Source organism: Cricetulus griseus, chromosome 5, assembly GCF_003668045.3.
Source record: "Cricetulus griseus strain 17A/GY chromosome 5, alternate assembly CriGri-PICRH-1.0, whole genome shotgun sequence".
Taxonomy (NCBI): domain Eukaryota; kingdom Metazoa; phylum Chordata; class Mammalia; order Rodentia; family Cricetidae; genus Cricetulus; species Cricetulus griseus.
The window spans coordinates 85,316,042-85,339,842 of NC_048598.1; the positions used below are offsets into that span (position 1 = coordinate 85,316,042).

The window sequence follows — 23,801 nt, forward strand, 5'->3', positions numbered from 1 at the left end:
TACCTGCCTAGACATTTCCAAAAGAGGCACCTGGGACCAACCTGTTCATCACCAAACTTAGTCTTGCCTCAGCTCCCATATCCTGCCTAAGCTTCGGCCCTCCACCTACCTCTCTCCAACCAGTTGCATAACATCCCAGACTCTTTGGGTATATGGATGCTAGCGGCTGGGGGTGAAGCTTCACCCCAACACTTGTCTCATTCAAATCCTGAAAAAGGAGAACGCCAGAATCAGTCAGCCACTAACCAATCACCTGGGCCCTCATCTGTAACTTCCAGACCCTACTTTCATCTTCCCCAGAGAAGGAACCTTCCTGGGGCTAGGATCAAATGGCGAGGCTCAGGCCCCTCTGAAGTCACTAGGGAACTATACAGGATCTCAGCCAGGCCTGGCAGTGTGTGCTTTTACTCCCAGCTCTTGGGAGGCAGGGGCCATGCTGGTCTACATTGCCAGTTCCTGGACAGCCAGACTACACAGTGTGACTGCATCTCAAAGAAAATTAACAAAGGAAAAATAAGCCCTCCTGAAACTCATCTGGACTTTCATGTTTTTTAGACAGGGAGTGGATGGAAGGGAAGGCCTGGCTGGAGAAGCTGGAAAACTCCACGTGCTGGCTCCCTTTCCCTGAGGGACATCTTGTTTCGCTTGTTGATGTCACATGCCTTTCTTCTAGGATTCATTTGTCCCTTTTAAAATATCTGAAACGGGCTGGACTTTTCCAAAGGAATCTGCTAAAGAACAAAATAAGTTAATGAAAGGGAGGGGGCAATAAATCATAGGAAAGACAAACAAGACACAGTTTCTTTCCAAAGCTGGGCTCTAGCTTCAGATTAATTATACCCCTAGGCCCCCAGGCTCCTTTCCTAGGTTCAATATCGAAAGGCTCCCAGACTGCGGCCAGAACACAGAACCCTTTTTTTTTTTTTCCTTTCCGTGCCTGAAGAGAAAAAACTGAAGGAACAAAACCAAACCAAAACAAAAAGAATTCCATCCCTAAGTTAAAACAAAACTTAATTCTCTGTCTCATATATACCTTTTTTTTTTAAAAAAAAAAAAAGTTTATTTATTTATTTATTTATTGAGACTGGGTTTCTCTGTGTAACAGTCCTGGCTGTAGACCAAGCTGGCCTTGAACTCACAGAGATCCACCTGCCTCTGCCTTCCAAGTGCTGGGACTAAAGGCCAACTCCTTTTTATTGTTATGTTTATTTAAGTTTATTTAAATGTACGTGTGTGTGTGTGTGTGTGTGTGTGTGTGTGTGTGTGTGTGTGTGTGTTTAAGGACAGAGAACAATTTTACAGAAGGTGGTTTTCTCCTTCCATCATGTAGTTTCACAGGGATTAGACTCAGGTCTCAGGCTTGGTGGCAAGTCCCCTTACCCACCGAGCCTTCTTGGCAGTGATAGTCTCTTTCTTTGTTTTTCTTCCAGATACAGTCTCATGTGGCCAAGGCTGGCTCCTCCTGTTTCTACCTCCGGGATCTAGGATCATAGGTATATGCCACCACACCTGGCTCATTTGAAGCTTCTTTGCAGCTGAAAGAGTGGGATCCTGGATACCAACAGGGGACACTGTGGGCCTCAGGCAGTCCCTTCCATGTGTTTCTTTAATCACCACCGCCATGCTAGAGGAAGCTTCACTCACAGGAACACCTGATTTGTTTAGAGCTTCGGACATGCTTTTGTAGACCCCCGCCCCCCCTCTCTCTTTAAGTTAATTTATTTGTATATGCATTGGTGTTTTGTCATCTGTCAGGTCCCCTGGAACTGGAGTTACAGACAGCTGGCTGATGGGAATTGAACCTGGGTTTTCTGGAAGAGGAGTCAGTGTTCTTAACCACTGAGCCATCTCTCTAGCCAGAGAAAGCCCTTCTTTAGGGATACTTGAGAATGGTCAGAGAAAAATAAGACCTAACAAACATAAAGTCTTTTACATGCAGCATCACATCTGGTCTATACACTGCTGGAGCTTGAACCCAGGGCTTCATGCATGCTATGAATGTATTCTGCTAACTGAGCTACAGCCTCAGCCACCATTTATTCTTTTTTTTACCTTAAAATTTATTTTTAAACTGGGCTTTGGTGACACACACCTTTAATCCCAGCACTTGGGAGGCAGAGGCAGTCGGATCTCTGTGAGTTCGAAACCAGCCTAGTCTATAGAGCGAGTTCCAGGACAGCCAGGGCTACACAGAGAAACCCTGTCTTAGAAAAAAAAATTATTTGTATGTATGTGTGTTTGTTCGTAGGCATAGGCATGTCAGTATAGGTACATGCTAAGGTCAGAAGATGCTGAATCCTTTCGAGATGGGGTTACAGACAGTTGCAAGTCATCTGATATGGGTTCTGGGATCTTAACTTGGGTCATCTGGAAGAGTAGTGTATGCTCTAACTGCTAAGCCATCCTTCCTCCCCCATTCTTTATTATTGAGCATTTTCTATGTAGAGGATCCTGTCTGGGAGATGGAGGTTGAAGGGGCTTAACACAGAGAATCTAGGGGAGGTGAGGGAGTCTGGTCTGGCCGCCATCACTTCCTGCTCTGCCCAGGTCTCTATGTCTTTAATGGGGTCTCCAGGCTAAGGCTGATCCTAAGGAGAAAAGCAGAGTGTGGATGGGCGTGGGAACTGCTCTTAGCACCTTTCACACACTTATTGTGGTATGACTAGGGACCTCAAAAACCCAAGGAAATGAGACAAGCAGACAAGGAAGTAACAAGAATACAGAAATATTTTGAGGAAGAAAATGTTTGTGCTTATTGTTTTTGAGTGGGTTATCTTGTGTAGTCCAGGATGGCTTTAAATTGTGTGCCTGAGGAAGACCTTGGGCTCTCTGTCCTCCTATCTCCACTTCTAACCCAAGGATTGGGTGCAGGAAGTAGAAGCATAAGCTATCAGACTGAGTTTATTCCGTACTGGGGGTCTAACCCAGAGCTTCATGCATGGTGGGTAAACATTCTGTCAACTAAGCTACACCCCAACCATGGAGTCCAGGCTAGCCTCAGATTCACTATGCAGTTTAGGATAATCTTGAACTCCTGCTCTTCATGCCTCTACCTCCCAAGTGGGCTTCAAGAAAAACTTAATGTAGACTCGCCCCCACCCACCACCACAGGGTTTCTCTGGCTGTCCTAGAACTCCCTCTGTAGACCAGGCTGGCCTTGAACTCACAGAAATCTACCTGCCTCTGCCTCCCAAGTGCTGGGAGTAAAGGCCTGTGCCACCACTACCCGGTTTCTGAGGACAACTTTTAAGAATTGGTTTTCTTAGCCGGGTAGTGGTGGCATAGGCCTTTAATCCCAGTACTCAGGAGGTAGAGGCAGACAGATCTCTGTGAGTTCGAGGCCAGCCTGGTCTTCAGAGCAAGTTCCAGGACAGGCTCCAAAGCTACAGAGAAACCCTGTCTCGAAAAACCAAAAAATCAATCAATCAAACAAACAAACAAACAAAAAATTGTTTTTCTCTTTCTACCATGTGGGTTCCAGAGACCAAACTCAAGTTATCAAGCTTGGCTGCAAGTACCTGCTGAGCCCCTGTCCCTGTAACCCCCCCCCCCACACACACACTCTTGTTCATTTATTACTTAAAAATTATGAGCAAACCTTCTCAAACTCATGATCTATTTCCTTGAAGTTTTCAGGCTGCATTCTTACTAGAAGCCAGACTTTGTGGCTCATACTGTTACGGGCCAGAGGGAAATACTGAATTACATTTAGTACTGATGCCAGGAGACTATTCCAGGTGAATTATTTAGCCTATTTGTATGTCAGCTCAGAAATGGAGAGTGGTGGAGATAAGACACAATATGTTTTTTTTGGTGGGATCTCCAGTGAAAGGGTTGGGATGAATAACAGCTACACTGTCATTGCACCAGAGCACTTTAGTTTTCTTCTCTGGGCCAGAAGAGCCAAGGGCTCACAGTTTGGAGCATTCTACGAACTCCTCTGGAATCTGAGGCTTTCTGTTTGTCTGATTTACAAAGCACCTTCAGATGTCACCTGTGCAGTGGAAGCAATCTCTCCATTTTATAGATGTGGAAACAGGCCATGGAATAATGGGTGTAATGATGGCAAAAGCACATTTATTTGCCTCGACTATTCACAAGATTATTTTTCCTCAGTATCTTGTGATAAAGGAACATCAACCAAAATGCAGTCTCCTCTTCTGGGGACACCTCCTACCCAGGCACAGACCTCAGTGTCACCAGGGACTAGTGGACAGTCATGGGCATGTTTATTATGCAACGATGTCTGGGTGTAGTTTGGGATGGCTTGGCTTTCCTAAAGGAAGTTGTGTGTTCATTTGGGATGAGGCACTCAAGAAGGTCTTGCTTTGTATCCCAAGATGGCCACAAACCAGAGTGATAAAGGGGATATATAGCCAATCAGCATGGGGAAATTAACCATTTAAAAGCTTTCCAGTGGGGTGTGTTATCTACTCCTGTCATACAATCCTAGCACTTGAGAGGCAGAGGCATGAGCAACAGGAGCCAGCCTGAGCTGAGACCCTGCTTAAAATAAATAAGGCTGGTGGGATAGCACTTGAAGGTACTTACAGCCATTGAAATGACTGCCTGAGTCTAACCCCCGTCCCCAAATTTAGACCTACACCTATGTGTCATGCCATTCATGACCTCACGTATATAATAAGTAAATGTACTAAAAATCTACAAATAAACCAACAAACTGTCGAAAGAGCTGGGACTAGAGTTCAGTAAGCTGGATGTACAAAGCCTGGGCTTCAGTCCAAAATACTGCAAAAAAAGGGGGGGGGGCTTTTTGACATAAAACCAGTTAGCCGACCAGCTACACCCAACTATTTGACAGGACCGCCTCTTTTTGCTGGGGGCAATGGCAGATTGTGCAAACCCAGTTCCCCTATCCGGCAAAGGAAGCCTTCCTGTGCCAAAGGTTATAAACCACGTGCCTTAAGCAGAGCCTGTTTAGAGGCAGGGCCTGAGGATGTGGGCGACTCGGTTGGTTCTGGGGTCTGGTCAGCTCTGTTTTGGCACAGCCTTGCTAGACCTGCCACTGTGGTTGGGGTGGAGAACCAGCTTCTTTTTGGTGGCTGGGTCTCAGGTTGGACAAGCTGCAAGCACGCAGGGTCTTCTCTGGGGGCCCAGGGCCTGCAGGCTCTAAAGCCACCAAACACCCTGTCACCACGAGGGAGGGACTCAAGCAAGCATCTGTTGCCTGCATTGACCAGATCGGGAGAGTTGTACCCAGAAGGGCGTTCATGTGCTTGAGGTCACACATGGGGGGGGTGTCCCTGGGGACAGAAGCAGGAAGGTAGGACCTGTCCCAAGGCGGACAGGTGACCGAGGCAGGGGAGACGCTCGCTCGGAGTGGCTGCGCCTGTATCCCCACCCAGGCTCTCCCACCAGCCCCTGGCCCTGGTGTGCCACGGGGACACTAGCTAACGCGGGTGGCCCCGGGGTCCTCGGTCCCCGCAGCCTGACGCCCGGTCCCCACGCCGCGCTCCGGCCTCCCGGGCCAGCTCGGCGTCGCTCCGCCGGCGCTGGGGGCGGGCACAGCCCCCTCCCTCGGTGTCCCCTCCCCTCCCCCCTCCCCATCCCTCTCCCTCCCCTCCCCCGTGGCGAGTCGGCGGCGGCGGCGGTCGAGCGGGGCGGCGGCGGGCGGGGCTCGGCTCGGGCTCCGCGGGCGGCGGGCGGACATGGCGGCCAACATGTACCGGGTCGGAGGTAGGAAGGCTCGCCTCCGGCCGTCGGCGCGGGCGGCGGAGCGGGGATCCGGGCGGCGCACGCACGCTCACCGCCGGGCAGCCCGGGGAGTCCGGGGCCGAGGGCGCCGCGGCGGCGGGCGAGCGAGCGGGGCGCAGGGGTCTCCCCACCCCACTCCTCCCCCACCGCTCCCGCCCGGCGTCCCGGGGCCAGGCCTCTCGTGGGGACACGCATCGGACACCCTCCCCCGGTTTACGAACGCCCCAAAGGGACAGGGCCCCTGCGAGCCCCCCTAGCCGAGTGGCTTCCTCCCTCGCGTGGCTTTTGGGCACCGGGGGTGTGGGGGGTGCTGGGGACAACCTGCCCCCCTCCCCTCCCCTCCCCGCCCCGGCTTCTCTGCTTCTGTGTTAGTGTGGGGCTGGGGGCGATGGTGGCCCAGATAGTGGCACAGCTGGACAGGCCTGTTTGCAAAGCTGGGGCTCTGCACCTTCGCTGCTGCTTCACCCCCCACTCCCTTCGGTTTCGCATTCAGCCCCTCCACCCTTCACCCCAAAGAGTGGGGCTGGGTGTGGGGGGCCCAGCGAGCCGTAGCCCCAAGTGGGGAGTTGAGCTCAGCCTAGACGTTGTGTCTGCTGTCTGTCTCCTCAGCCCTTCTGCAGAAGAGAGAAATAAGGTCAAACAAACTTTCCCTGCTCACGACGCCCTCCCTCCTTCCCTCCCTCCTTCCTGGTAAAATAATAATTCAGATAAGTGGCGTGTTTGTGAGTGAGGCTTGCTCTTCCTTCTCTGCTCATTAGCGAGGCTCCTGATGGATGGTGGTGGGGAATGGCCTGGCTTAAATGAGGCCACTTAGCTGCAGAGAGCCGGGAGAGAGGTAGACAGTGACTGTGCAGTCTAGTGTCTCAGGTAAACACACAGTGGGAAGTTTCCAGTGAAAAGCCACGCTTGGAAAAATCCTGTAGGTTTAGTTGAAAACTTGCCATGATTTCTTTGTAAGAAAGGACCTAAATGGAGTTGGATCAAATATGAGAAAAGGGTTAAAAAAAAAAAAAAGATCCCAACACCCTCCCTGCCTCTCAGCAAGTATCCCTGCACTATTCCTCACCTTCCCAGGTAGAGTATGGAAAAGTTTGTTACCAAGCTTTCTCTTACTCTGCTCGCTGTATTTTTTTTTTTTTTTTAAGTTGATGCTTGAAATGAAATTGGGCTGGTAAGACCTACTCTTTGCTCTGAAGTTTGTCTTAGGTCAACAGTTCTATGTAAGAAACATCCTCCAGGGCTGATAGGAGGAGAAGGTTGTGGATGCTGCTGGGAGGATGCGGTGCTGAGCTCTGATACATGCTGATGGAGATGTCTGGCTATCACTGTTGTGATGGTTTTGTCTTGTTTTGTTTGAGACAGGATGTTTACATAGCCCCAGCTGCCCTGGAACTCACTCTGTAGACCAGGCTAGCCTCACAGAGATCTGTTTGCCTCTGCCGCCCAAGTGCTGGGACTTAAGGCTTATGCTTTTTATTTATTAATTTATTTTTATTTTATGTGCATTGGTGTTTTTTCATAGATGCCAGGTCCCCTGGGACTGGAGCTACAGACAGATGTGAGCTGCCATGTGGGTGCTGGGAATTGAACCCCGGTCTTCTGGAAGAGCAGCAGTTAGGCTCTTAGCCACTGAGCTATCTCCTCAGCCCCTGCTTTTCTTTTCTTTTCTTTTTTCTTTTATTATTTTTTTTATTTATTTGAGACAAAGTCTTGCTATGTAGCTGAGGCTTGGCCCTGCTTTGTAGTCCTGCCTTTGCCCCCACCCCTCACCTCCCATTACACCAAGTCAGGCATTTTCCTCTTTTATTATTAAAGAATTACTCTAAGGCTGGGCATTGAGACACATGACAGTAAATTCAGCTTATAAGAGGTGGGGGCATTCTCCACCTTGGACTAACGGAAAGCCAGTTCATTTTTTTTGTTTTTTTTTCTTGGTTTTTCAAGACAGGGTTTCTCTGTAGCTTTGGAGGCTGTCCTAGAACTTGCTCTGTAGACCAGAGCAAGGCATGCGCCAACCACCTCCAGTTGAGGCAGGGGGATATTAGGTTGTAAATCAGTTTGGGCTGCTTAGAAGTGGGAATTCTAGGAAAGTAACAGACATGGTACATACAGCTCATTGAGTTTGCATATTACAGACGATTGGATTACCTACTAAACTAAGGTGGATTGCCCAATGTAGAAAGTTGTAGCCCAGTAAACTGTTGCACACTTTTAATCCCAGCACTTTAATCCTAGGCAGAGGCAAGCAGGGCTCTGTGAGCTTGAGGCCAGTCTGGTTAATATGAAAGTTCTAAGACGTTCAGGGCTATGCAGTGTGACCCTGTCCAAAAAAAGAATAAAACAAAACAAAACAAAACAAAAAATGGGGCCTGACTAATGTGAACTGTTTGTTGAAGAGATCTTTAACTTTTTGATTGCAGATTATGTTTACTTTGAGAATTCCTCCAGCAACCCATATCTAATTCGAAGAATAGAAGAACTCAACAAGGTGAGGAGTGTTGTTTGTTATGTAAAGGTGCTTCCCTTGAAGGGTTATGGCTAAAGGGCTCAAGGGGTGATTTTTACTTTCAGTTTCAGACTAAGAATTCATTTTTTCACCCCGAGAAAGGTTTTCTCTTTGTAGCATTGGCTGTCTTATAACCTGCTTTATAGACTGCCTTGAGCTCACAGAGATCAGCCTGCGCCTGCCTCCTGAGCACTGGGATTAAAGTAGTGCCCCACCCTACTTGTCATTAAGCTCCACTTTACTGATTAAGAGTTCTGCAGGCTTTTTAGTGTTTACTTTTTATATAGAGGTTTTTTTTTTTTTTTTTTTTTTAAGTTTGTTTGTTTTGGTCCGATGTTATTGAGTGAAAGATTACAGATCTCTTCAAATTGTTTTGAGTGTTGAAGACCAGGTCTGTTGCAGAACTTGGTTCCTTTACATACTTAGAACTGTAGTATGTATTTTGCTTGTTTGTTTGAGACAGGCTTTTTCACTGACTTCAAAAATCACAATCCTCCTGCCTCAGCTTCCCAAGTGCTATATTTTGCAATTGTTAGTGAATTAATATTTGCCTCCCCTAGCTTTAGAAGGAAGAATTCTTCTAAACTAGGCATGGTGGTTTATACCTATATATAGATAGGCACATAGGAGGAGCTCAGGGTTAGCCTGGGCTACAGAGTGAGGCCTTGTCTTACCACTACCAACCCTAAGATTCTAAAATGAGTCAGTATGATCCTAGCACTTGGGAGACTGACACAGAAATACTAAATCTAGTTCAAGTCTGGCCTGGGTTTTATTCATGAGACTGTCTCGAAAAAATACAATGAAAGGCTGGGGACATGGCTCAGTTGTTAAAACACTTGCCTTGCAAACTTTAGGACCTGAGTTCAAGCCCCAGAACCCATGTTCAAAAATAGAAAGAAAAACCGGTTTAGTGGCTCATGCTTACATCCTTTGCCCTGAGGCTCACAAGCCAACCAAGTGAACCTGCTCGGGAAGTTCCAGGCCAGTGAGAGATGGGTCTCAAAAACAAAAAGGAAAGGAAAACAAACTTTAAAACAAAATGGAAAAAACAAAACAAAATACAACAATAAAGAAATCAGTGGGGGGTGGTGGAGAGGCAGAGGCAGGCAGATCTCTGTGAGTTTGAGGCCAACCTGTTCTACAGAGTGAGTTCTAGAACAGCCAAGGCTCCATACATAGAGAAACCCTGTCTCCCGAGGTGGGGGAGGGGGAAGAAAGAAAGAAAAACAAGTTGAATCAAAGTTCGTGGTGAATAGTAACGCTATGTATAAGCATAAACATGAGACAATTCAGAAAGTCATTAGTTCAACAGTTGTTTAGTTAATGGCTTTAACTATGTGCCAACCATTTATCCCAAGAGCCTTAAAATGTGTAACTGACGGAAACAAAAGACTGTGATCCGCACTAGTTTGGGAAAACAAGTATTGAAAACACAATGTAGAGTGTGTAAATTTATACGTATGTGTATGTTTTTCTCCTCCAAAAAGTTGTCTTTTCATCTGAGTGTAGATGAGGGGAAAGTCAAAAAAGAGAAGTTTCTGCTGTTTTGGCTTTCATTTCTGGTTTTGAGACAGGGTCGCCTGAAGTCCAGCTGGCTGTGAACTCCTAGTGCTCTCTCCTGAGGGCTGGGATTAGAGTCGTGCACCACATACAGCCAAAAGGGCACAAAATAAACAATATCAAACTCTGTTTATTGAGAGGTGTTAGTTTGGAATCTAAAAAGTTCCAGAATTTTAAGGAGACTGTGCAAGGTCCAGGGTTCTGTCACCGCCCCCCCCCCCCAATTAAAAGAGGCAACTAATGACAGAATGCTATCTGTGTATGACAATTTATGTTGAGCACTTCTGTAATTTTACTTTTGTTTGTGAGACTTAGCTTTTTCAGCGTCCAGAAGTGCCAAATACAGCTCAGTTGGTAAAGTGCTCACCTAGCACACACATAGCTCCCAGGTTCAGTGCCCAGCCTAGAAAAAGCCGGGGGTGTGTGGTGGCACACACCAATAGCCCCAGTACTGGGGAGATAGACGATGGGGGATGGGAATCTTTATCAGCCAATGGAGAGCTCAAGGCCAGCCCAAACAACTGGAGACCTTGCCTCAAAAGACAAATAAATATGCCTCCTGCTTGCTTTTTTTCCATGTCATTTATCACCTTCAAATAGTTAATTCAAGGCTGTGTGGCTCAGTGGTACAGCACTTGCTTTCATTTCTAAGGCTGACTGTCCCTAATGCAAGACAGAAGAAAAACTTCTTTTGAAGGAAAGAGAAGGCAGTGATGTGGTTCAGTGGGTAAAATTGCCTGCCACCAAGCCCCACCCTCACCTCACGTGCACACATACTTTCCTGCACGAGCCCGGTAAAACCAAAGATTGAGACTGCATACTTAATTTTTTGAGACCTGGTTTCTTTGTTATGATAAAGCTCTAGGGGAACCTTGGTGGATTTCATGGCAGGTGAGGGTGACCCAGGTGGGGACAAATACATCAGGCAGACAGAGCTTAGTGAGAAGTTTTATTAGAAAGAGAAAGAGGGGGGAGGGGAAAGGAAAGAGAAAAGAGGTAAAGAGACACAGAGACAGAGAGAGGACAGAGGAGAAGAGGGAGACAGGAAATGTCTTGTCTGCCCCAGGGCAACAGCAAGGAAGAGCCAGGGAAAGAGAAGAGCAGGAAAGAGAGCTTAAGTGGGTGGGGTTTTTCTTTTAAAAGGTCCTTTGCACCTGTGTGCAGACTATGCAATCACGGTGGGCTGACCAGGGAACTGCTTGAGTGCCATCTGCCAGGTGACAGGGGCAGGCCAGCATAATGCCTGAATCCTTACATTCTCTATGTAGTTCTGGCTGGCCTGGAACTTCTTCCTGTGTCAGGCTGGCTGGCCCCCAAAGCATAGAAATCTGCTTGCCTCAAGTGCTAGTATTAAAGATGTGTGCCACTACGCCTAGCATTAAGACAAGTCTTGCTATGTTCTCCAAGTTGGGGTCTTGAACTGTCTTGGTGGTTCATACTGATCTCAAAGTTTCTATTTTTGAAGCAGGGTCACACATAGCTTTTCCTGGCCCTGAATTCACTATGAGGCAGAAATGGGCCTTGAACTCCTGATCTCCTGCCTCTGCCTCCTGAATGCTGTAATCACATATGGGCTCCAACACAACTCACTTGCTAGGGTGTTGAGCCATACCTGTAGCTTTCCCTAGCCACTACCACACTACTCCCAAACACTGAACCCAGGCCCTTGCACATGCTAGACAAATGTCCTACCACTGAGCCGTGTTGTTTTTTGAGACAGATTCTCATAGTATAGATCTGTTGGTCTGGAACTTGCACTGTAGACAGAGCTGGATCAAACCTGGGTGATCTTCCTGCCTCTGCCTATTGAATGCCAGAGCTTATAGCATTGGTGATATACTGAGTTACTCCACCTGCATATACATGTTCTTGCCTTAAAGGAGCCTTAATCAGGAGCGCTCCTGCAGTTTGGGAACTGTTGGCAGTAGGCATGCAATTAGGAAACTTTCCCATTGATTTTCCCAACTCTCTATTTTGAAGTGTTAGGAATTGAACCCAGGGCCTTGAACATGCTAGGCCAGTGCTATATTGTTGAGCTGTGTATATAACCCTTGTTTTGTTTTTTTTTTTGTTTTTTTTTTGAGACAAAGTCTCAAAGCAAACAAACAAACAAAGGCTTGTCTTAAATTCTTTATGTTCTGTGTTGGTCCTCCAAACTCAATGTTAACTCTTAACATCTGTGACACCCTCCCCAATCCCTGTACACACTTCTTTACACACCAGAAACTGTTGTGGGCTAGCCACTGCTCAATGGACCATTATTTAGAATAGCAGGGCTTCAGAGAAATGGTTCATGGGTGTGTTGTGGAAGGGAAGAACCATACTGTACTATAGTCCTGGGTGAAGGACAATGCCATTGTATTCCGTAAGGGAAGAACAATAATGCACTATTGTGAGTGATCGGATAGTCAAAAGTGTGTGTGTGGCCCAGGAGAAGATTTTTGTTACTGGGGATTGAACCCCACACTGTGCACATCCTAAGAATGTACCCTGCACTGAGCCACATCCCTTAGTCCTGAGGATATTATTATTATTTATAATTTATTTATTTTTAGTTTATGTGCATTGGTGTTTTGCCTGCATATGTGTGTGTGTGTGTGTGTGTGTGTGTGTGTGTGTTGTTAGATCCCCTGGAACTGGACTTACAGACAGTTGTAGCTGCCATGTGGGTGCTGGGAATTGAACCCCGGTCCTCTGGAAGAGCAGCCAGTACTCATAACCTTTGAGCCATCTCCAGACCCAAAGAGTTCTTTTTATTGAGAAAGGGTTTCTCTGTGTGGTCCTCCCTGGCTGTCCCAGAACTCACTAGGTACTGACTTTGAACTCACAGAGATTCTCCTGCCTCTGCCTCCTGAGTGCTGGGATTAAAGGTGTTTGTAACCACAGCCAGCCTCACCCAGCTATTGTTACATCCAAGTATGATGCTGCTCACCTATTAATTCTAGCTCTAGGTAGGCTGAGGCAGGAAGATGGCCAGTTATAAGACAAGAGTGTGTTATATAGTGAGATTTTGACTTTAAAAGGGGGGTGGGGTGGCACGCCCTTTTAATCCCAGTCCTTGGGAGGTAGAGGCAGGTGATCTCTGTGAGTTCAAGGCCAGCTTGGTCTATATAGCAAGTTCCAGGATGGCCAGGGTGATAGAAAGAAACCCTGTCTTCAAAAGCCAAAAAAAAAAAAAAAAAAAAAAGGGAAAGAAATATTCTGAGCTATATCTTTATCCCTCAAGCAGGTTTAACAGCGAACTTAGTCATTTTTGCAGAGCATTGCTGTTAGGAGAGCTCACTAATGAGACAGAAATGAGAAAACGCTTAGAGTGAAGCCCTAGATTTTATTTACATAGAAATATCGGCCTGTTCATTTAGCAGATTGCTGGATCATTGCTTCTGGAGGATGAGTTTGATCACAACATTATGAAATATATTGGCATTTGGGTAGGAACTTAATATGATTTCAATTTGAAGGGGCAATATCTCCACAGTACCATTTCTCACTAAAATATTGCTGCTGAACTAAAATATTGCTGCTGAACTTGGGGTAAAATTGACAAATTTAGTATGGTGTATGTTCTTTATATTTGAATATATCTTTAAGCCCAGACACATTCTGAAAGCGTGTGCCATGCACATTAGGAATTGGACATTACAGTAACATTTTATTGTAATCTGTGTGTTTTTATGAAGAGCTTGCCAGTGAATGATCGACCTGCTTGAAAGCCTGAAGAATTTATAGATATTAGACTAGGAGCCTGGGCCTCAGCTGTGGTAAATTACAGCCCAACTGAATGCCGATTGTATTCTAGACTCTAATCAGAAGAGTCCCGTGTTGGGAACTTACAGTTTTGGATATTTTCATATGTGAAGGAAAACAGAGACTATTGACTGTGTGGAGGGTGTTTTTTTTTTTGCAGTTCTGTCCTGCTGGCTACTGCCCCCTGCAGAGAGTCATTGTAGACCTGAGGCCTTCTGGGGATGGGTTTGTGCAATGTACAGCCATGCTTTTCAAAGATGACTACATTCAGTGCCGAGAAGAAATTATTTGTGGCTTTTAAACCTGGAGGGCTTAATCTGGTTGGTATGGTTGTGAATGCCTGAGGGAGGCGGAGACTAGAGGTTAATGAGTTCAAGGCCAGCCTGGGCTATGTCAAACCCTGTCTCATAACACACATACACACAAAACTGGGGGAGCTCTTTCTCCCTTTTCTTCTCTCCAGGTCTCATTGTTGTTTGCTTTTTTGAGACAGTGTCTTGCTACCTAGGCCTGGCTGGTGTGGAACTCTCTACCGTAGACCAGACTGGCCGCTAACTTTACGAAATCCTTCTGAGTTAGTTCCAAGTGCAGGGGTGGGTTGTCAGCACATTTTATCATGGAAACTTCAGGCCCCACATGACTTTCATTTTTCTCGTTTCTTAGACTGCAAGTGGCAACGTGGAAGCAAAAGTCGTATGCTTCTATAGACGACGTGATATCTCCAACACACTTATAATGCTTGCCGATAAGCATGCTAGTAAGTGAAATAAATGGCTTTCTTTTGGATAAAAAAAATGTCTTGTGCTTTTCATGATGTGAGGAAAATGTTCTCTATTAATGCAAAGCTTTTTCTTTCTTTTTTTAAATTTAGCTTTCATTTTGTGTGTATGGGTGTTTGCCTGCAGGTATATATCTGTGTACCACATGCATGCCTGGTGCCTTCAGAGGCAGAAGAGGGTGTAGGATCCCCTGTAACTGGATTACAGATGGTTATAAGCTGCCGTATGGATGCTGGGAATTGAACCCAGGTCCTCTGGAAGAGTAGCCAATGTTCCTGACCTTAGAACCAACTCTCTAGCCCTTCTCTTAAAAAAAAAAATAATTTAGTACATATATTATATGTGTGTGTGTGACTGTGTGCCGTCATGCCTAAGTGGAGGACAACTTTGCAGGAGTCAGCTTCGTCCTTTCACCCTTATAGTTCTTTGGATCATCAAGCTTGGTGGCAAGCTCCTTTATCCCCCCAGCCATCTTGAGGAACCCCCTTTCTGTGTCTTTTAATTTTTCTTGCAGTTTAAATAGGAGTAGGTTTTGGGTAGTATTTGTTTCCTGTCTTTCTTCTCTGTGTGTACACATGGAGATAGAATTTATATGTACTAGTATAGATTTATGTTTATAATATGTGTGTGTGTGAACATATGGGGACCAAAGGTTGACACTGGGATGTTGTCTTAGTTACTTTTATATTGCTGAGATAAAACACCACCACCAAGGCCCCTTATAAGAGCAGGTGTTTAATTGGGCTTATAGTTCCTGAAGGTTAGAATCCATGATGGCAAGAGGTAGTACAAAGTGGGCATTAGACATGGCAGGGTAGCAACTGAGAATTCACGTCTTGATGCACAGCCATGTAGCAGAGAACACACTGGGAATGCCCTGATGACTCTTTTTGAAACCTCAAAGCCATCCCCCCGTGACACACCTCTGCCAACAAGGCCACACCTCCGAATCCTTCCCAAACAATTCCACCAACCTGCAACCAGGTATTCATATGAACCTATGGGGCATTCTTGTTCAAGCCATAACAGGTGTCTTCCCATGTTTTTTTGAGACTAGTTTTTATGTGTCCCAGGCTGGTTTTTACTTATTACATAAACAAGTCTGACCTTGTGATCCTGCTTCCAACTCCCAGTGCTGGAATCACAAGCATGCGCTACCATCACACCTGCGAGTCTGTTTGCTGTCTGTCTCTTTGAGACAGGCTTTCACACTGTATGTACTGCAGGCTCGTAGCCCGGGCTGGTCTCAAACTCTTGGCAGTCTTGTCTCATCTTCCCTAGTCCTGAGATTACAGGTGTGAGCCAGTAAGTCTGGCTTGAGTTCTCTACAGATTCAAGATATTTAATTCCCCACCAGATGTTTACTTGGCAAAGATTTTCTCCCATTATGCAGGCTGTCTGTTCATTCTGCTGGTTTCCTTTGCTGTGAAAAGCTTTTTAATTTCTTGCAATCCCATTAGTCAATTCTTTAATTTTTTTTTCCTTGAGACGGGGTTCACTATGTAGCCCTAGCTGGCTTGGAACTCTCTGTTTAAACCAGGCTAGACTCAAACTCTCAGAGATTTGTCTGTCTCTGCTTCCAGAGGGCTAGGACTAAAGGTGTGTGCCTACCTGAATTAATTCTTTTTTTCTCTTTTTTTAGCTTTGTTTATTTTGCTTTATGTGTATTAGTGCTTTAATGCATGTACATATGTGGATCACATGTGTGTTCCTGGGGCCTCTGGGGTTCAGAAAAGAGTGTCAGATCCACCCGAAGTGGAGTAATGGACAGTTGTGAGCCACCATGTGGGTACTTGGAATTGAACCCAGGTCCCTCAACCAGAGCAACAGGTGCTCTCAACCTCTGAACCAACTCTCTAGTTCCCGCCCCATCAGTCATTCTCCATATTATTTCTTGAGCCATTACTTTTCGACAACTCCTTGCTTAGATCTCTGTCTACAGTGTAGTCTCTATTTTTTCCTTTCAGGCTGCACATTCAGGTCTTTGATCCAATTTGAATTGATTTTTTGAGCAGGGTGAGAGAGGGCTCTAGTTTCATTCTACACACAGCTATCCAGTTTTCCCAGGACACTTTGCAGAAAAGGCTGCCCTTTAAACTTTGCCGAACTTAGGGGATTGTACCTGTGTGGGTTTGTTTCTGGTTCTCTCTCTCTCTCTTTTAATAAGACATATTATTTTATGTGTGTGAGGTTTTGCCTACATGTATGTCTATGTTACCACTTGCATGCCTGGTGCCTACAGAGGCCTGAAGAAGGCATTGGATCCCCTTGACTGGAGTAATAGACAGTTGTGAGTTACCATGTGGGTGCTGAGAATTGAACATAGGTCCTCTAGAAGAGCAGCCAGTGAGTGCTCTTTAGCCACTGGGCTGTCTTTTCAGCTCTGGGTTCTCTATTCTGTTGTATTGGTCTATGTGTCTGCTTTGTGTCAGCACATGCTGTTTTGTTACTGCGGCTCTGGAATTATTTGAGGTCAGATATTTTAGACCCCCAGCATTGCTCTTTTGTACGATTTTGATGGTTATTCGAGGTCTTTGTATTTTCATACAAACTTTAGGGTTGTTTATTTCTATGAGGGGTGTTATTGGGATGTTTTGTTTGTTTTTTAGACTGGTTTTCTCTTTGTAGCCCTGGCTGCCCTGTAACTACTCTATAGACCAGGCTGGCCTCGAACTCACAGAGATCCACCTGCCTCTGTTTCCCAAGTGCTGAGATTATGTTGTGAGCCACCACCACCCAACTATCCCTCCCCATCCCCCACTCTCAGACAGGGTTTCTCTGTGTAACAGCTCTGGCTATCCTGGAACTCACTCAGTAGACCAGACTGGCCTCGAGCTCACAGAGCTCTCTGCCTGTTTCTGCTTCCTGAGTGCTGGGACTAAAGGTGTGTACCAACACTGCCTGGCTGAGGCTGGTCTTTCAAGTGTAGACCTCACCATTTGCAAATGGATAATCTGACCTTTCCCCCACCTGTGCCCTTTTTATTCCTTACTCTGCTAGAGAACACAAGCTCCGTACTAGAGAAGCATGGAGAGAGTGGACATACCTGACTTTAGAGCAAGTCTTTTCACCTCTTCTCTTTTTGCTGTAGTGTTGGCTGTGAGTCTGTCCTGTCTTACCTTTGTCTTGCTGTGACTTTATCTTTCTGTCCCAGATTCCTCCAGGCTTTTTAGTGTGAAGTGATGTGGAACTTTGTCATAGGCTTTTTCCTGTGTATTCGGAGACGGCCGTTTCATTTTTGTCCTTGATTAGATTTATGTGCCTTTCGTGTTTTACTTATTGATTTCTGTTTGGTGAAGGGGAATTCTTGAAATGAAACTGACAGAATCTTGGTGTGTGATCTCTTTAATATTTGGCTGAATTTTGTTTGAAGGCATTTTAATTCATTAAACTACACTGGTGAGGATCAAACACAGGGCGTCACTTGCTCTGATTTCCCAGTGGTTTGGTATTTTATTGAGAACATCTACATTCATCCAGAGAGCTGGGCGATAGCTTTTTCTCATTGTCTTTGTTCTTATATGTTACTTGGTTTTGGTATGAGTAACCTTGTTTTGTGAAATGAGATTTGTGTTTCTTCCCTCTCTACTTTCAGGAATAGTTTGGGGACAGGTGTTCTTTCTCTTCCTCCTTGTCATTTCTCCTAACTCTTTGTGGTGGTTTGAATAGGTTTGACTGCTGAAGACCCATGTTTTTGAATGCTTGGCCCATAGAGAGTGGCACTATTAGGAGATGTGGCCTTGTTGGAGTAGGCATGGTCTTATTGGAGGAAGTGTGTCACCATAGGGGTGGGCTTTACAGTCTCATATATGTTCAAGCCGTGCCCAGTGTGACAGTTCACTTCCTGTTGCCTGTGGATCAAGATGTAGAGTCTTCAGCTTTCTCCAGCACTGTGTCTGCCCACATGTCGCTGTCTCCTGCCATGAGGATAATGGACTAAATCTCTGAACTCTAAGCCAGACCCAGTTAAATGTTTCCTTTTATAAGAGTTTCTGTGGTCATGGTGCCTCTTCACATCAATAGAAACCCTAACTAAGACACTCTTTGTTGCCTTTCGAGGTGGGCAGTAGTACAGGGTACCACCTCTTATCTCTGACTCGGTATGTAGCGGAAGATGACCTCAGATCCTCCTCCTTGTGCTCTCCAATGATGCGGTTTCACGGGTTTATGGTGATGCAGCCCAGGCTCTGAGCATCCTAGGCAAATGCTCTCCCATCTCTGGCCACCCTTTCGCTGAAGATTGGACCCAGTATGTCCTACATTGTAGGCAAGCATTTTACCACCTAGCTATATTTCAATCCCTAGTTGTTTTTTCTTTATCCCCCCCCCCCTTTTTTTTTTTTAATGTTCTGAGACAGGGTTTCCCTGTGGCTTTGGAATCTGTCCTGGAACTATATCTTGTAGACCAGGCTGGCCTCGAACTCATAGAGATATGATGGGGAATGTACTGTGTATGTTCATCTTATTGATTATTGAATAAAATACTGTTTGGCCAATGGCAGCAAGTTAGGCAGGACTAGGAGTCAAAGAGAATTCTCAGAAATGTAGTAGAGAAGTGGTGATCCAGGCAGGAGGTGACATAGCAAGGAGATTCATATTTAAGAAAGAAGAAATAGGAAGTGTCCCCTTTTTTCCCTTCGCCTCCTCCAGCGGCAGGATGCGAGCCACTGGCAAGAGAGGGTGCCAGCAAAAGGCATCCTCTATAAGATAAGTCTTATAAAATATATAGATTTATGATAATTAACACTGAGCTAACAGATGAGAATCCTAGTCATTGGCCAAGCCGCATTGTACCTAATACAAGTCTCTCTGTGCATTAATTGGGGCCCTAACTTAGGTGGGTGCCTGGTGTAGAGTACGCACGTGGCGGTGGGGCTTGGCGGCTTTTGGCAGAAAGATTTATTGTAGCAGAGATCCACCTGCCTCTGCCTCCCTACTGCTGGGATTAAAGGGGTATGTTACCACCGGCTCCTAGATGTTTTCTCACACATCTTCCCTCCCACCTCCCCCTGTCCATCCATTGCCTCCCAATTCCAGTGCTTTGCAACTTCTCGCTGAAGGTCTGCTACAGTTCAGAGTGACTGTCTGCTTCTGCATGTAGCTTTGTTCAGAGAATGTTGTTACTCCAGCCTCGTTGTTTGTTACGGCTGTGTAATGTGTTCTTCAGTCCTAGCCTTCCTATAGGAGGAGTCTTTGTCAGGCGACCCTTCTGCTGTCTTCAGACTGGAGAGACCTGTGGGTTTTTCTTGCTGCTAGGACTGCCAGGCCCAGGCTTAGCTTGTGGTTGTGGCTTCTGGTTCCCTTCCCTCTGAGCAACTGGAGTTGGAGTCGCATATTTTTCCCTATTTGTCTCTGTCACTTTGTCACCTGCTTATTCACTGATTTTTGAGACAGGGTTTCATTATGTAGAATTTACAGAGGTCAGCCTGCCTCTCTGTCTCCCAAATGCTGGGGATTACAGGCTTGTGCCACCATGCCTGGCTCCATGTCTACTTTTTAAGACTTGTATTTCCCAGACGGGGTGGGGTGGGGAGGACTCAAAGGTTAATAGCATTGGCTGCTCTTGCAGAGGACCCAGGTTTGATTCCTAGGACCCACATGGCAGCTCACAACCATCTTTTAACTCCAGTCCAGGGGATGTGATGCCCTCCTCTGGCTCCATGGGCACCAGGTACACATGGTGCGTAGACATACATTCAGGCAAAACACTCATACACATAGAATAAATACACGAATAAAAGATTCATTTCTTATTCATGTACTTGTTTTTCTTTTAACTGCTTCTTGTGTCAATACCACTTTCATTTTTTGTATTGTGTTTCACTTTGCTGAATTATGTCCTTTGCTAAGTATTTTTCCATAAAATGTGTTGATGGTAAATGTTCTGAATCTTTGCACTACTTAAAATGTGTCTGTCATCATATATGTTACTTGTTTGAGTCTTTATGGAATTTTGGGTTCAAAGTATCTTTCTCTTAGAACTTTGAAGAAATCTGCTTGTTCTGGGGTATCTGTTGTTAAGTATGGTGTCAGACAGATCTCATTCCCCTACCCTTCTTTTGGAGTCAGAGTCTCTCTATGGTAGCCCTGGCTGCCCTGGAACTCTATGTAGACCAGGCTAGGCTAGCCTCACAGACAGCTGTCTGCCTCTATCTTCTGAGTGCTAGGGTTCTAAGTCAGCACACCTACCTCAGTAGATTATTATTCTGCTGTTTTTTTTCTCTTCCAGTGGTTTGTCCCTTAGCATAGACATTCTGAAAATATACCAAAATGTCTCTGTGTGAGATCTACATCAGTAAACTGCTGTGTATCTTTGGTGACAATTCCATTCATCTGGGGATTTCTTCTAAGGTGCCTATTTAGAGAAATCTGTGGTGTGTAGTCCATTTGTTAATTTTTTTTGTTATTGTTTGTTTGGAAACAGGGTCTCACTGTGTAGCCCAGGCTAACTGCCAACTCGTGTTCTCCCTTCAAATCAATTCTAAGGCCCTGTCAGGTGTCATGGTGTCCTCGGTGACACTTCTCAGTTCTCTCCAGACTGCTTCTGCTGCTTTATTGGAGTTGGCATAAAATCTATTTTCTGTCAGCATGTTAAAGTAATAAACTTGCATCTCTAAGGTTATTTTCCTCATGCTGTTTTATAATGTTTTTATTTTTGTGAATGACATTTTATAATTAGCAGTTACAGCAAGTTTGTGTCTCATTAGCCAGATTATTATCAACTGTAAATATTACAAAGTTTTATTAGTTGACAAGTTAATTATGTTTTATGGTATACATTTTCTTATTGATCTGTTCTTTCGAATGTTAATGGTTTCTATTTTTCTAAACAGCAAGTACTATGTTCCTACTTCAAAATTTATGTCACGTTGCTTATTGATCACCAAATGAGGCATTCTAGTAATTGGGTAATTCCTAAGCTTTTTTTCCCAAGGCTTTGTGCTGGCTTTGCTTTTATAATTATGTGACATGATTTATGGGTTGGAAAACTATGTACTCACATTTTATATTTTTATGAGCAGTTGAACGAAAGCCATTTTTATAATTAGTGTAGCTAGTCTCGAATTTTCCACAGATGATCTTTTCTGTTTGGTTCTTTTTCATGAGATGAGGTCTCAGTATGTAGTCTGGAACTCACTGTGTAGACCAGGCTGGCCCCACACTTGGCACAGTCCTCTTGCCTCCATCTCCCCAGTACTGGGACTACAGGTGTGTGATGCCTGGTTCTCTTTGTCAAAAGAGTCTTCGGAGGCCTGGGGATGCAGGTGAGTTGGAAAGTGCTTATCTAGGCTGCATGAAACCTTGCCTTTAATCCCCAGCACCTCAGAGAGGCTATGAGTGCCCATCACCCCTCCCCCCAGGTTTTCAGAGAAGAGGATAGGAAGTTCAAGGTCATCCTTAGCTACTTAGCAAGTTTGAAGTCAGTCTGGGCTTTGGCAGACCTGTCTCAACAAATAAAAAAGAGAACAACAACAACAACAAAGAAAATATTTTTATTGAAGTCTATAGTTCTGCTTACTCACTGTTCTGTTGCTGTGAAGAGACACCATGACCAAGATGACTCTTTCAAAGGAAAACATTTAATTGGAACTGGCTTCAGAGGTTTAGTCCATTGTCATCAAGGCACAGGACATGGCAGCAGGCAGGCACGGTGCTGGAAAAGTAGCTGTGTGCTACATACTGGAACCTGGCCCTGGCATGACTTTTTTGAAATCTGAAAGCCCACCCCTGGTGACACACTTTCTCCAACAAGGTCACACTTCCTAACAGTTCTACTCCCTGGTGACTAAGCATTCAAGTGAGCCTATAGGGGCCATTCTTATCCAAATCATCACCATATATATATATATATATATATATATATATATATTTTTTTTTTTTTTTTTTTTTTTTTTTTTTTTTTTCTCAGTAAGCCCCCCCTCCCAAACCTTGCTTTGTCCTGTGCTGGTTTTGAACTCAACACTCACAATCCTGCCTGTGTCTAGTGCTGGGATTACAAATATGTCATTACACCTGACTACTTCAGTAATTTCTCTATATTCTGACTACTACTTAAAACTTCTTGTTTTGTTTTTCTCTTCTGAGAAAGAATTGAGGATGGATCCAGGGCCTTGTGCACCCTAGGTGTGTACCTGTGTGTGTGTGTGTGTGTGTGTGTGTGTGTGTGTGTGTGTGTGTGTGAGAGAGAGAGAGAGAGAGAGAGAGAGAGAGAGAGAGAGAGAGAGAGAGAGAATGTGAGTGTGTATGTACTATGTACCGGTGTGTGTGTACCTGTGTGAGTGTGAGCATGTGAGATATACACACAAAGAGTGAGGACTTTTTTGAATCTTGGTCCTTGCCTTCCTCTTCGAAGCAGGGTCGTTATTGATTTCTGTTGTATTTGGCAGACTAGCTGGCCTGCGAGCTTGGAGGGGGTCACCTGGGTACATTTCCCTGTAAAGTCTGCACATCTGGGTCCTGGGGATTCAGATTAGGGTCCTGAACAATGAAATAAATGCTTTTACCCACCAAGCCCTCATCCTAGCCCTTAACTAATTTCTTACCCTTTCAAAGGGCTTGCCAGTGCTTTCTGCTAACCTCCCTATGTTGGGATTAAGTCAAGTTCTCCTCGAATCGTAAGACATGGAAAATGGTAGCTTTTGCATTGGTTAGAGCCACTGAGAGAAATGTAGCAGCCTGGGTTGGATTTTTCACTAGAAGTCAGCAGGCACCGACAGAGCGGATCCTGCTGAGGGGCTTGGAGAACTCAAGTAACCCAGTCCCTCTGAACTCTGTCTGGAGCTGTGCTGACAGCATGCCATTCAGGTGACTCAGCCGTGCAGGTAGGAAATGGCCTTCTGGAGTCTGGAGGACAGGTTTGGATGTCCTACCAGGAAACTGACAATGCCTGTGTCCTTTTTGGCTTGTCCCAATTTGGGTTGCCAGAGATTGTGGTTTAGATCCTCTGGAATGTGTCCCACACATCCTGTGTGGTGTCAGAGGACAACAGGTAAGAGTCCATCCTCTTCCATCCTGGGGGGAATGGGGATCTAGCTCAGGGCATTGTACTTGTCTGAAAGGGCCGTTACCCACTGAGCCTCACTGTCCTTGGACTTCTGATCCTCCTGCCACCGCCTGTAGACCACTGAGGTTACAGGCTTTGTGCATTTGCTAGGCAAGCAGTCTACAACTGAGCTACATCTCCAACCTCTAGGGCAACTCTTTTGAGATAGGGTCTCACTGTGTATCCTTGGCTGGACTACCTTTGCCTCCTGAGTGCTATGATTAGAGGTCTATGCCAAGATGCTTGGTCATAGGTCACTTCCCACCCCCTTTTGAGACAGGGTCTTTCTCTATAGCTTTGGCTGTCCTGGAATTCTCTATGTAGACCAGGCTGGCCTCGAACTCACAGGTCTCTGCCTGAGTACTAGGATTAAAGGTTCATAGGGCAACTCTCTTTGTTTTTTGATTTTTGAGGCAGGGTTTCTCTGTATAGTCCTGTCTATCCTGGA

At 45.5% G+C, this 23,801-nt stretch overlaps 1 protein-coding gene across 12 annotated transcripts in view; it reads left to right on the forward strand.

Annotated features, from left to right (window-relative positions):
- Positions 1–4,928: 4,928 nt before the first annotated feature.
- The window catches only part of Mta3 (metastasis associated 1 family member 3), a 139,644-nt gene continuing 120,771 nt past the window's right edge, over positions 4,929–23,801 (forward strand). For 2 of the 12 annotated variants that reach the window (XM_035445022.1, XM_027417915.2), the window contains exons 1-3: positions 6,449–6,789; positions 8,136–8,203; positions 14,195–14,288. In XM_035445022.1, coding sequence (XP_035300913.1) covers positions 6,702–6,789; positions 8,136–8,203; positions 14,195–14,288 — 250 coding nt within the window. In that variant the 5' untranslated portion in view covers positions 6,449–6,701. Of the gene's footprint in view, positions 4,972–5,572; positions 5,698–6,448; positions 6,790–8,135; positions 8,204–13,691; positions 13,852–14,194; positions 14,289–23,801 lie in introns of those variants that run through there. The other 10 variants (XM_027417916.2, XM_027417919.2, XR_003485776.2 and 7 more) reach the window with 8 other exon arrangements.